Consider the following 13,380-nt stretch of genomic DNA (forward strand, 5'->3'; position numbering starts at 1 on the left):
ACTGGAGCAGATCTAGCAAATTGCTACAAAGACGAATAAGGGATTATAGCATTTGTCATATGAGGAGACATGAGAAAGCCAAAATTGTTTAGCTCAGAGGAGAGATGGCTTTTTCCTGCTGTCACCTCTGGGCAGCTGTGGGAAATGCATGCAGACAGCTTTTCTACAAGTTTCATCAAGTAGATGCCATGCAAATGAGGTACTGCTCTTGAAGCAATTTAAATTAACAGAGGCACACCTTCTTTCCTGGTAATTGGATCTACGATCTAAGTCTAGTTTATAAAACTGACTCTTGGCAGAGTTTCTTTAGTTATCACATCAGCAGCTGTGGAATGATGAAATATCTGCATGAATGTTTAGATTTCAGTTCATCCGCTGATTCTATACAAAAATTTGTAGATTCCACTCCTGGCTGAATACAATAAATACAAACTAAAATATTACTTGCTTTTTTTCTTGGATTTGTCCTTAGGGATTTTACATTGCCAGCCGCTCCATGGCCAACTTCATGGTGACCCCTATAATTTTGTGTACACTCTTATATAATCCTTACATACTCTATTGCCTCATCACACGGCCTCTACAGAAAGTGACAGATTCAGGTTTGAACCATTTCAAAGTCAGAAGGAATGTATATTTAGGAGTTACTGCACAGAGAACGCTTTAGCTAGTGAGATTCTATGTAAAAGCTGATGCCTGTACTGAGGCTATCACCACTAAATGTGATTACACTGTGGGTGTATGGACAGCCTCAGCTTTCCTAATGAACTGCACCCCTGGGCAGACTTTGACTCAGGGCCACTTAATCTGTACATCTCAAATGGCCTGAAATAACATATAGCCAGCCATATACCAAAGTGATTCACAGGTGTTTGAGCCTGTTTAAGAGAGGCCTAGACAGAAGATAGAGTGCCTACAATATTTCAGATACCTCACTGAGTTATATGCATCAACTGGTTTTTTGCAAGTGTAAAACAGCCCGGGTTTGTTTTATATTATTTTGTATCTTCCCTTAAGGACTCTGTAAAATTAACAAATGAAGGATCAGAACTTTATTTTTAGGTAGGTGAGACATATTATATATACATTGCTGTTGATTAAGAGAAGTGACTGTGAAACTACTCATTTTTACAGACATTAGTAACTGACACAGTCTGGACTACTTCTGAGCACACTTACTCTGATTTACGAGCCACTGAATACTGTTCCACTGCCTGTTTTAAATCTAGGTTTTTTAAATCTAAGTTTTAGGCATAAAACTGACAGTGGAATAGTACAGTTTATTTCTCTATGGTTGTACATTGTTCTTTTCCTTCAAAGGGTAATTGTATTCAAGCATTACAATATATTCAAAATCAGAAATAGTACTTGTTTCATGGTTAGAAATGAAATATTTATAATTTCTTACTTCACATTTGCTTCTTTTTCTGCATTAGGTCTGAGAAGTTATTGGAAAGTTTCCTGCAGCCTGAAATGACAGAGAGCCTTGTAAAAAGGACACTCCTATTTTACACCCAAGGAATATTGCTTAATAGGTATTAATCTGAAGAAATATATTTTACGATAAAGTTTTTGACAGACTACCAACATTCTGAACACCCAGAGAGCATTTAATTTTAGTCTGATCAGAAGCACCTAATGTCACTGCACATGCTACAATGGAAACTGTAAGACAAATGCAAAGTTTTGGCATCTGTGTTACCTGTACATACCCTGTAGCATCTGGTGTGGTGTTTGCCACTCTTCTAGTTTCTTGCTGCTCATCTCTGAATATAAGAGCTCGTCCACTTGTTTCTAATTCACCTTTCCTTTCTATCTGGAATGCTCCTACAGAACTTTGTACTGAAAGGACTGGAGTGCAGCTGGACATGAATTTTTTTCCTCTAATTGGAAGCACACTAAAGACATCCGTTGGGCAAAACATCACTCTCTTCTATCCAGACAGGCTTGGCTACTACCCTTACAAAAATGAAGTCACAGGAGAGGCATTCAATGGAGGACTCCCTCAACTCTCACTGCTGGAGAATCATTTAAAAAAAGCCAAAGAGGACATCCAGTTCTACATTCCTTCTGATGAACAGCTTGGATTGGCTGTCATTGACTGGGAAAACTGGAGACCTGTGTGGATAAGGAACTGGGGATCTAAAGATATTTATAGACAGGAATCCATTGAGCTAGTTCAGCAGAGAGACCTCAGTCTATCCGAAGCCGAATCCAGAACTATAGCTAAAACGGAATTTGAATTTGCAGCAAAATCATTTATGTTGGAAACTTTGAAGCTGGGCATAGAAATGAAACCAAATCGCTTGTGGGGATATTACCTTTATCCAGACTGTTATAATTATGATTACAAACAAAACCCCCACAATTATACAGGAGCCTGTTTAGGTATTGAAATAGAAAGAAATAATGAGCTTAACTGGTTGTGGGAGAAAAGCACAGCACTTTATCCATCTATCTATCTAGAGACAGCCTTAAAATCTTCCAGAAATGCTCAACTCTTTGTTCGCAACAGAGTTCAAGAAGCCATTAGAACTTCCTATGTCTCTAACTCTAGTCATCCCCTTCCAGTTTTTGTATATACACGTCCAGTATTCACAGATGTCTATGAGGAATATCTCTCTGAGGTGAGTGAAGCTAGACTTTAAATAGTTCAAATTTATATGGCAAGAAATTACCAGGTGACACTCATTTAACAAATATACTAACTTGCATCAGAAAGAAGTGTGCAATTTTTTTCTAAAAAATTAAATTAATCCATCAAAGAAATTTGACCAAATGAAACACTAAGAGGTCTATTTTCAAACCTTTCTCATTATATTTATCAAATAGTGTTTTATTCTCTGAGTTGTCCTCACATGTAACATAATACCACAAAACTAGAAAACATGTTTAGCACACTTGGTCAGAGGAAAGTAGAGTCTTGCAAAGAGAAGTAGTAATACTGGGCTCACCTGCTTTTTAGGTTATAAGAAAAAAAATACAGTAAAATGGAGTCTTTCTTTCCTTAAAAAGTGTTTAAAGCTAGCGAAAAAAATCTGTCCTTAGTTTTACTCAAGTATAAAAATGGTATTTCAGCATGTCATGCATTAGTTAAAGTTAGGCTCTGATTAAAATCCAATCATATTGCAGTTCTGGCCATACTTTTCCCTTCACATTTTTATAGACACCCACCCTATCAGAGATACCACCACTCTGGGGAATCTCTTGCTGTTGTTGCAGCCCATGAGGAAGGGGAAGTTAGAGTCCTGGTGATGGCATTCTATCTGGTGTTCTCCCACACTCTGGACAGAGCATTAGCAAGTATTGTCCCCAGCTCTGTGGATACTTTCAGGGAGCAAGGGGTGCTGTCAGGGGCCCTGCTGGGATCCTAATTAATAATTTAAATCCTATAATCTTTACATTAATTCTTTTTTTTTTTTTTTTTTTTTTTTTTGTGTGTGTGTGTGTTTGTTGTGCCCTACAGTAACTTGCCTTTTTATTGTTTTTTCATTATTATAGTCCTCTCCTATCCCAAATAGACCTTAACATTTTGCTAGGACTGGGCTAATAGCTGACCCTAAAAGGAGAACTGGACAGAAATAAATTTTCCAAATCAATCTCTGTAAAAGACCAGATACATTCTTACTGTTGAAAACTCTTTCTCTTGCTACTTTTCTGTTTTAGCCCTTTCTGGTAACAGAAATTAAAAAAAAAAAAAAAAAAAAAAAGCTGTGCTTTCCAGTATCTTTATCCCACAGCATTACTGAAACCAGTTGCTACCAACTGGGAGCAGCCAGGAGGCAATGCAGCAAAATAAGCCTTAACATGGCTGCAGGAGTGTATGTCATATGCCTAAGCACTGGCTCAGTTTTACAGCCTTGTTTTTTTAACCAGATGACATATATAAATTGGATATTATTGGCAACGTTTTCTGGTATCACCTGTGCAATCCAATTCCAGGATAAAATTGTGCAACTGAGAGCAAGACATTTGGATTGTGTATCATTGCTTGCTGTATTCAAAGTAGTTATTTTGGATATGGCATTTACTCTATGCATTTTTTCATTTGCCCTTATGTTATAGGTTACTTACATTTGTATGATTCTTTGCATATTTTCCTTCAGGATGATCTGGTAAATACCATAGGAGAATCTGCTGCACTGGGTGCTTCTGGAATTGTGATCTGGGGTGATATGAATTTAACACAAAATAAGGTACGCTAAATCAATCATTATATGACATTTTAAAGGAGAAATAAAGTGAAAAGGATGTAAAGCATTATGATCACTTACATTTTCTACTTTTAAAATTATTCCATATTGCCAGCAGTTTCTTGTAGTCAAAACCCAAGCATATCTGAGGCTTATTAAAGTCATCATTGGCTCTACGCAGAACAAGAGTTCAATCTTTAAATGTCTCAGTTCTGTTGACTCTGGGTAACTGGACAAGTTACTATGATAACCGTAGGCAAGTTAGCACTTGTTTAATTAGTATAAGAAAGAATTCCTATATCTTCATTTTATTTTAGTCAGGAGATAAAGAAAAAATTATGTGGGCTTGCCCAGAACAATTTTTAGAAAACCCTTCTGCTTTTTAGAGTGGTGAACTTGGCAACAATAGGAGAAGTCAGTCTGTAAAAGTTTAGCCCTTGCCTGTTCTGTGTGTTGCAAATACTACTTTGATTAATTTCATTTTATGAAACATCTGAGCCAGAAGAAAAAAACTCTAGTTTGTTTTAGGAAGAGAAATACATCGTTTGAGAAACTGTTACAAGGATGTTCTCATTATTCTTTCCAGATAGTTCATTCAATAACCAGGCAAGTTAGATTTAACAAACTATCGTATGGGAAGACTCTTGTGAAGTCTTCTGAGTGCAAAGAACCAAAATGCTTAATCCCTGCCAGACCTCTTGTCACAGAAAGCATGGCCAAATACACCTCCACAGCTCTGTAAGGTTGTTATTCCCCAAAGCATCCCACCTTGACTTTTTTTTGTATCTGCCTGCCTTTGATAAAGGATATCAGTAGCACCTGGAACTTTTCTGCCCATTATCTCAATATCAGATCATATATGAGCAGCAACGTTTATTGTCTTAATTTCGAGATTCTTGCGAGAAAAAAAAAACTCTCCATAGCTCAGTTCGACTAAGTATTTGTACACTAATTGTACCTGATTTTTTACAGCTTTCACAGCCACTAGCATTTCAGCAATTAAATATTACTGTAAGCCTCACTTCTGCATCAACCAAAATCTCTTGGAAGCATTTTTATATATACCTAAAAGAAAACCAAAAAAACTACATGCATCTTAGACTCACCAAAGTGATCCCCATGGATATAAATACTTGGACTATCTACATGTGGCATTGGGCAAATGCCCATAATGTCAAAAACAAAAAGAGAGCTCCCAAACCTTTTGGATATTAAACTGTGCCAAGAATGCACAGAACGTATGTCAGTTTCATGATTAATTAGAATGATCAATTCTCTTAGCATACCTTCAATTTGACCATCCAACCACAATTCTTTTCATTTAAAAATCCCATGAAAGGTCCCTACCCTGTAGCCAAGCTATTCAGGTCATGGGAAAGATGAAAAGTCTCAGAGTCTACTTGATAGACAAAGTATTTGTTTAGACTGAAGAAGTGAGAGTTTTTTCCCCAGACGCATTCAAACTATTTAAGACTTAAAAAGGAACTTCAAGTCTTCATGAAACTTCTTTAAATGCATCTGTTTCAAAAAGCTACATGAAATATAGAGATAAAATGAAAGCTTAAAGACAATTGCTTTCTGATCTAACTGCTTTCTGTAACATCTCCAGCAACTACACAACATAAATTTGCTAAGATCCTTGAATTTTATAACAGCTTCTCAGGTAAACTTGCTTCCAACAACAACTTATAGCTATTATCAAATCCTCAGGGGAAACATTTATAGATATATACTGTGGTACTGTTATTAGAATGACAGCATTTTAATGGTTTCCATACTTAACTGTGGAGTATAATGCTCTTTTCACAGAACACCTGTAGAACTCTGGACAACTACCTTAGGAGGACTTTGACCCCATACCTCATCAACGTCACAATGGCAGCCAGAATATGTAGCCAAGTGCTATGCCAAGACTCTGGTGCTTGTGCACGGAAAAAATGGAATTCCAGTGACTATCTTCACTTGAACCCTGAGAATATTGCAATTCAAATGACAAAGGATGGAAAATACACTTTACAAGGGCAGCCATCATATCAGGATCTGCAAACATTCATAGAAAAATTTGATTGCCATTGTTATGCAGGGCACAGCTGTGAACCTAGAGCTGATATAAATGACATCCATTACCTCCATGCTTGCATTTCAGAAGATATTTGCATTCAGATATCCTCAAATTCACTTTCTAACATAGAAGCCTCTGAAGAAAAGATCCTGTCTAACAGAACTGCATTTTCATTTACCTCTGAGAGTAAGGCGACATTATCTACACATCCTGAAGTAGATTTCCAATCTACCTTTGGAAATAATATACTTAATATAACAACTGCAGAATATAACACTGTTACAGCTGCCAGTAGCTATGATTTAGAAGAAAATGATACTCGTACTTTCAGTAGTTCTTCATCCTGTAAGATAAGGATGTTTAATCTGTTTCACTTAATTCTCCTTTTGAGAACCTTAATACAAATGATCCATGAAAGTGAGAATATCCTTTTCCCTGACTATATTTGAAATTCTAAAGGTTTTATTTACAAAACAAATAAAATAATTCCTGAAAGGCTTATGGTCTTATCTGTATCAGGTAACCTTTTCTAATCCATAGGTACCACTTCAGCTTGAATGTATTTCTTCAGTTTAGTTCTATAAACTACTATCTGTGCCAAAGATATATTGGTCTGTATATACTGACCATGCTATATGAGAGGATAATCCGGAATAAAAAACATTTTTTACAGTTTACATTTTTGACCATTATATTTGGAAAAAAGTAATGGTTCACAATGCTCTTTTGTGTACTTCAAGTTAAGACTATTAAATATATAATATATAAAATAAGTCATCATGTTTGATGCTCTATGCAAGAATTCATTTCATTCCATATGAATGGAATTATCTTTTAAAATATTTGGCTTAACTTTAGATCTGTGGAACTTTGCAGCATAAAATTTATCTGATTAATGTAATGTTCCTCCACTTTTCACAAAACCTTTAGGAATGCTGTAGCTTTTCCTTTAATTAAATATATTTGTAACTCTTCAAAAAGTTCTGATTTCAGTGTCAATATTGACTTTGAATATTACAGCTTCATTATTTAAAATTTGAGCTGTATTAGTTTATCCTTTCTTCTCACAAACCCTCCTCCTTATTTCAGATGTCCCTTTCTTGGTTTCCAGTTGTTTTGTCTTGCCAATACTCACAACTCATCTGCTCTGCCTGTGCATTCCCTGCCAGCACAGGTCGCCAGTCCTAGTTCCTCCATCCAGCCATCCCTAGGAACTGGATAGGGCTGTATGTGCCTTTTGGACAAAAGTCTGTGCATGGGACTGTATGCCTTGTTATTCCTAAGGAGTCTTTGGTGAAAACCATTTTGCTCCTTAGAAAAACCCAGCAGTGGAGGCAGAAAGATAAGTGTCACTGGGGACCTGAGACAATCTCAGGACCACCCTTCTCATTCAGTTTGCTGACAGAACTGAAAGTATTTGCTTAATACTATTCAATTGCCAAAAGCAGCGTGAAAGTAGCAGAGATACCTCAGAAGAAAACTACTCCTGGCATCATATTAGGAGTCTAGTTTTGATTAACATATTGTCAGTTAAAGCATTTAGAAGCAATTAGCTGCAGTTTATTTGATAAAATAACCTTTTCAAGTTATTATGTCAGATGCTTAATAGACAGTTGGCCTTCTGATGGGTGAAGAGTGGCTGCTGGTATGGATACATTAAAAAATCTCCCTAGAGCCAGGCATGATCTGCATAAATAATTCACCACCTCTCACAGATATAGCCTGCCTCACTAATGAAAATAACCAGGACTTCAATATAGTGGCCATTTACTTATAAAAAGTTCATTCCTTAATCTAGCAGAAAACACATATTATTATATCCATTTTCTTTGAATTTTCAGGTTGTTGGTCATAACAAAGATGCAGAAAAATAGATGAAGCCTTTAGACCTAACATGGAGAAATAATGTTTTATGGCTTTTGAACAACAAGTTATCAAGAGGAAGTAACAATCTTCTCATCCCAATTACAGTGATAAGTCCATGAGTCACAGCTGTTTCTGCCATTAATGTTCCAAGTGGAATCATGAATAAAAATATATATATGCAGCAGATTGTTCAGCACAAAGGAATTGATCTGGTTTTGATCACCCATGCAAAAACATGCTTTTTTTTCACTGCAACTTTGATATTGGTTATTTCATCTTGGGCAAAGTAAAGGCATGGTATCATAACTCCTGTGCCTGAACTCCCTTCACACTGCATTTGTGGTAACTATCAAATGGTTTCTAAAAACTGGAAACATCACTGGTAATGCCTTAGCAAAACTTGTATGACTTATATGAAATTCTATTTTTTTCACAATACTTTGACATGGCTAAACTGAAAGATACTGGATCTGCAGCACTTTGTGGTAAGACAGCTTGCAGGTTCAAAATATCTGCAAGTATTGCCATGAATACTTTTGATTATCAGCCAGGTAATAGCAAGCAGAACATTTCTGATTATTCACCAAAAAAGGAGGAATGAGAAGATAAAATCACAGAAGAATTGAAACAGAGCACCCAGGACCTCCCAATGGATGCAGAGGAAGTGAACTGCAGAAATGAAAGAGTGAAGCAGTAGGGAATGTGGACAGACCAGTCTCAGTTACCAATCAACATTTCTATCTACCTGTTACTTAATATTGACAACCTTTCCTCAAGGCTCACTGTAAAGATAAAGGAACACACTAACTGATATATTAGACTTATTCATCCAATCCCAAATTTTTTATTCTTCAGAACAGCCAGGACCAGAAAAGTAAAAGGAAGATGAGAGGAAAGTAGTCTATTGCAATGAACTGTGCCTTCCTAAGCTGCATATGTAAATAGCTATCTACCTTGTGCTCTGATGTACAATGCTTTGCCAACCACCTTTCAAATGTTCATTCAGGATTATTTAGGTTACCTACATGTATCTGGAATTCATGCTTTCAATCCTAGACTTCAGGATTTAGGTCTGCTATGTGTTAAATTACAGTATTTTCCAAATATATTATTCTTTTTTTTTTCTTATTATATTTGTCTTACCTATATTCTATGATAAATAGTCACCATGGAGTCAGTGAGTCTCCACAGAGTAAAAGGAAAAAAGAAGGAAAAGGGTGCTATGCCTTGCATTGCTGGTGACTGTCATATGTTCAAAGCCAAATTTATTTTCTCCTAGAGTGGACCCCTGTCCAATGAGATTTTCTTCTATTCACTGTATTGCCTGTAATCATAAGGTAGCCTTATAGTTTTAATTTCTTGCATTCTTGTAATTTTGAAAAGATTAAACACTAGAGGAACAGTTCACTTTGCTTGCCATTCATTATTTTGTATTTCTCCTTTCTAGAGAAACCTCAGTCTGGCAATACTTAGGGACAGGGAGATGCAAAGTGGATTTGATGAAAGAGTCTGTTTAAGTGAAAGCTGTTAAATACCCTCTTTCAATGTTTTGACATTATGCTAGAATTTTAATTGAAATTTTGCTTCTCTATCTAAATAACCTGGATCTAGTTTCTTGTGTTGCTTATTCTGGGACATACAAAGATATTCGTACTTCAAAGGGAGAGGGCAATTGGCAATTAAAGAATCTGAACAGAATAAAAACATAGTCACATCATCACCTTATAGGTTTTTTTGGTTTGTTTTTCTTTTTTTTTTTGTAAAAATGACAACATGGAGAGATGTTTTGAGAGGCCAGTAAGATCACTTTGTAAACAGCCTAGGATATGAGTAGAATCCTGAAGAGTTCAGCAAAATTTGCTTTATTCTCTGCATCACACTGGTATACCCTGTTGCAAATATATATATCAGCAAATAATTGTACGGAAGATTTCAGACCTGTGCAATATGTTCTAGACAACTTCCAGACAGATTTCTACATGTACCTATCCATCACTTTTCAGTACAAACAACAAGACAGCAGAGACAGTTATATAATTTTAAAACACATTCAGTTATGGAGCACTGATGACCTTTTTAAGATGACAACTAAATTCCATCCTTTATGCACCTAAAACTTATTTGAAAGATTTTTTCACACTGTGCTTGTGCCAGCTTTTTTGCACTGGCAGATAGCCAGCAAAATTAGGACCTGAGATTTCAAGTTGGAGTAATGAGTTTCATTTCAAAAAAATAACATTGATACCAAAAAAAAAAAAAAGTTTATTGTGTGTCTTAAAAAATACTGCTTTATTTAATGATTTAATCTTTTCTAAAGACTTCTTTTTGTTGTTAGCTCTTGTAAATTTTTTCTCCTGTGCTACTGAAAGCCATTGTATATATGGCTGGGAAGAGATTCAAAAAGCTTACTAGTCTAACTTCATCCCTTACCACTTCTAAATTATTCCCAAAGTGCGGCTATTCCAGACCTCCCTGTTTTTCTGGAAGTACTTCACTGAACATTAATTCTGCTTCACAGTATTCTTCATGATGATGATGATGATGGTGATGATGTAAACATGCTGTATTCAAGATAAATTCTAAGCTTTTGTGTATACAGTCAAGGATCAGGGTCTTTACAAAATAGTTCTTTCATGTAGCTGTTCCAATACTCTTGCAGCTACGCCTCTCTTCACTGTCACTGACACCCAGGCCTACAAAAGCTTCCTACATTTGTTGTCCCCTTGTTATATATAAGAAAGTAAAGGGCACCTTTATATAAGAAAGAAGGTAAGGGGCACCTATCAATATTAGCATCCTCAAGGGAATAGCTTTGGATTTAATTATGTTCACTAATGTGTTACCACTATCAAGGTATATTGATTTCAGTTCTCCTTGGTCAGTAATAATTAGATGATATTTTTCAGTGTATACTTGTATAAGCCTTAATTTATAACTGATAAGGTATTTTACTGATTAGTAATCAGACACAAACAGACAACATGAAAATTAATGTGGATCATTATTTTATTCAACTGACATTTTGGCTCTGTGCACACGATTCCAGAGGGTGGTGTTAAGAACCACCCTCTGGTGTGGGCTCTAGACAATATGCAATCACCTGTCTCTGCCTTTGTTTTCATATCAGGAAATAGATTTATTCAACAGAACTCTTCAGGATCTTGCAGAAGAAATATACCATATGTTAGCAGTCTCATGGACCACACTGCTCCCTCAGGCTACCAGCAGGTTGAGACAAGAGACAGCTTGCCTGTGTCAAGTGATGATTTCCTGAGGCAGGGACAAAACAACCACCCGTTTAAAGGGAGGCTAAGGGCACCCTGCAGTCCCACGACAATAATATGGTTAATGTCACAACAGAGTACAAAGTACCTTGTTGCTGGGGTAGCCAGTAATTAAGGGCACTGGACTAATAACAGACTTAGACGGCCTGTAAATCCTATGTACTATTTCAGCATGAACTGCATATACCAAGTTTAGATATCGAAATCACAGCATTTTTGAGTTAACAACCTTAATCTGCCACTTTAACAGTCCTTACAGAAATCCTTCTTCACCTTTTCGCTCATCAGAGCATGACAAGAATATAGGGCACATACTAGAGCCTCTGGAGCTGCAGCCAGCAGAGGGCACAGATGACACATGCAGACACTGGTGGGTATCTCACTAAAAAGTTCAACACGGTTTTCTGTTCCCTTCAGCAATGCAGCTGCTTGACTCTGGCCTACAAACAGAAAAGATGACTAGTCATCCCCTAATGTAGTGCCTCTCTAGCAGAAATTACTGATTCTACAGGTTTTTTCCCCAAACATCTGGTATATCAGGACAAACCTGAATATACCTGTGAGATATTACCTTTTCTCCTGCTCTCTTCTCTGCAGATTTCATTCAGCTGAAAGCTTCCTCTCCTTAAGATCTGCCCAGGTAGGTGGCTGAATCACCATCCCTGGAAGCATTCAAGAAACAACTAAATGTGCCACTTAGTGCTATGGTCTAGTTTACAGTGTGATGATCATTCAAAGGTTGGACTCAATCTTGGATCTTGGATGTCTTTTCCAATCATAATCATTCTGTGATCTTCAGCTGACACTACAATGTGTGCTTAAAATACAAATAATGGGGTTGAATCTCTTTGCTAATGCTCTGAACTACAAATATGAGTCTCAAATAACTTCTTCCCAAATGTGAAAAATCTGGATATGAAGTGCTTTTGCTGATTGAAGTAATTTTGCTGACCATGCATCCCCAGCATTGTTACCTGAAACGTAAGATACACTTTTATTAATTTTTATAGCACACATAAGTCTCTGCAAAGGAGTAAGCTGCTTTGCTATCCCTTCAGTGCACTTGGAAGACTCAACAAGCTAGGCGCTGCATGGTCCCGTAACACTGCTAAACTGGTCCTGCAGTGTGTAAAACTCAGTAGAAAAGACAGAAAAGTAAAATACTTTTTCAGTGCTTAAATGTTTCCCAGAAAGATTAAGTGGCTTGTCTGTCTACAGCCACACAGGACAACAGGATAGCTTTTAGCTATGACAACAAATGTCATTTGAGCTGTTAATTGTAGCAAGGCAGCAATATGTTCACATACAATATTATAGTAGCAAACAGTACGTAAAATAAAGAATGCCTTTTATAATCATACAGTTTTCCAAAAGATTAACAGATTTTAGAACAATATAATAGAACTTTAAACTTGGACAAACGCCTGAGACACTATAAAAGACTTCAGTCGTACAACTGAATTAATGTTTTAGAATTTATCTGTGCATCTTCTGCCAGCCTGTTATGAGGATATGCCTGAAATGTATTTTTTCAGAGTTTTACTATATCTACAATGTATTGTTAAGTAAACTTCCAGCACTCTAAGACTCAAGCACTACTTAAAAATTTAATACTTCTTGCAAAATAGAGACTGCTCAATTTTATGTGTTGTCCCCCATGCCATAATCAGAACCACTTCATTTCTAGAATCACTCTCACAAATGGACTGCATGTCACCAGATGAGGGGAGATGAGGGAAATTCTTATATTTATCAGTTTTAGGGCAGCCAGAAACATTTTACGTATTCACCCAAAATTCAGTAACTCCTTTGGTCAAAACAAGTTTTTAAAAATTGCAAGATACATAGCAGAAAAATGAAAGTTTAGTGATTTGCCTGTGAATTATTTCCCAGTCCTCTTACATCTCCAACCGGAATAAATCACTTCATCAATTTTTCCATCCATTCCCCCAGTGATTTCCCCATTTAGTTGTAG

At 36.5% G+C, this 13,380-nt stretch overlaps 1 protein-coding gene across 2 annotated transcripts; it reads left to right on the forward strand.

Moving 5' to 3' along the window:
• The first annotated feature begins 1,439 nt into the window (after positions 1-1,439).
• On the forward strand, positions 1,440-6,970 carry SPAM1 (sperm adhesion molecule 1). Of its 2 annotated transcripts, XM_053978001.1 has the most exons (4): positions 1,440-1,535; positions 1,834-2,627; positions 4,107-4,196; positions 6,003-6,970. In XM_053978001.1, exons 2-4 carry the CDS (start codon positions 1,869-1,871, stop codon positions 6,702-6,704), a joined length of 1,551 nt encoding a protein of 516 aa, XP_053833976.1. In that variant the 5' UTR covers positions 1,440-1,535; positions 1,834-1,868; the 3' UTR covers positions 6,705-6,970. The 2 variants fall into 2 exon arrangements, with proteins under 2 accessions (XP_053833976.1, XP_053833975.1); XM_053978000.1 differs by lacking the exon at positions 1,440-1,535 and having other exon boundaries at positions 1,621-2,627.
• Positions 6,971-13,380: the final 6,410 nt, after the last annotated feature.

Source organism: Vidua macroura, chromosome 5, assembly GCF_024509145.1.
Source record: "Vidua macroura isolate BioBank_ID:100142 chromosome 5, ASM2450914v1, whole genome shotgun sequence".
NCBI lineage: Eukaryota > Metazoa > Chordata > Aves > Passeriformes > Viduidae > Vidua > Vidua macroura.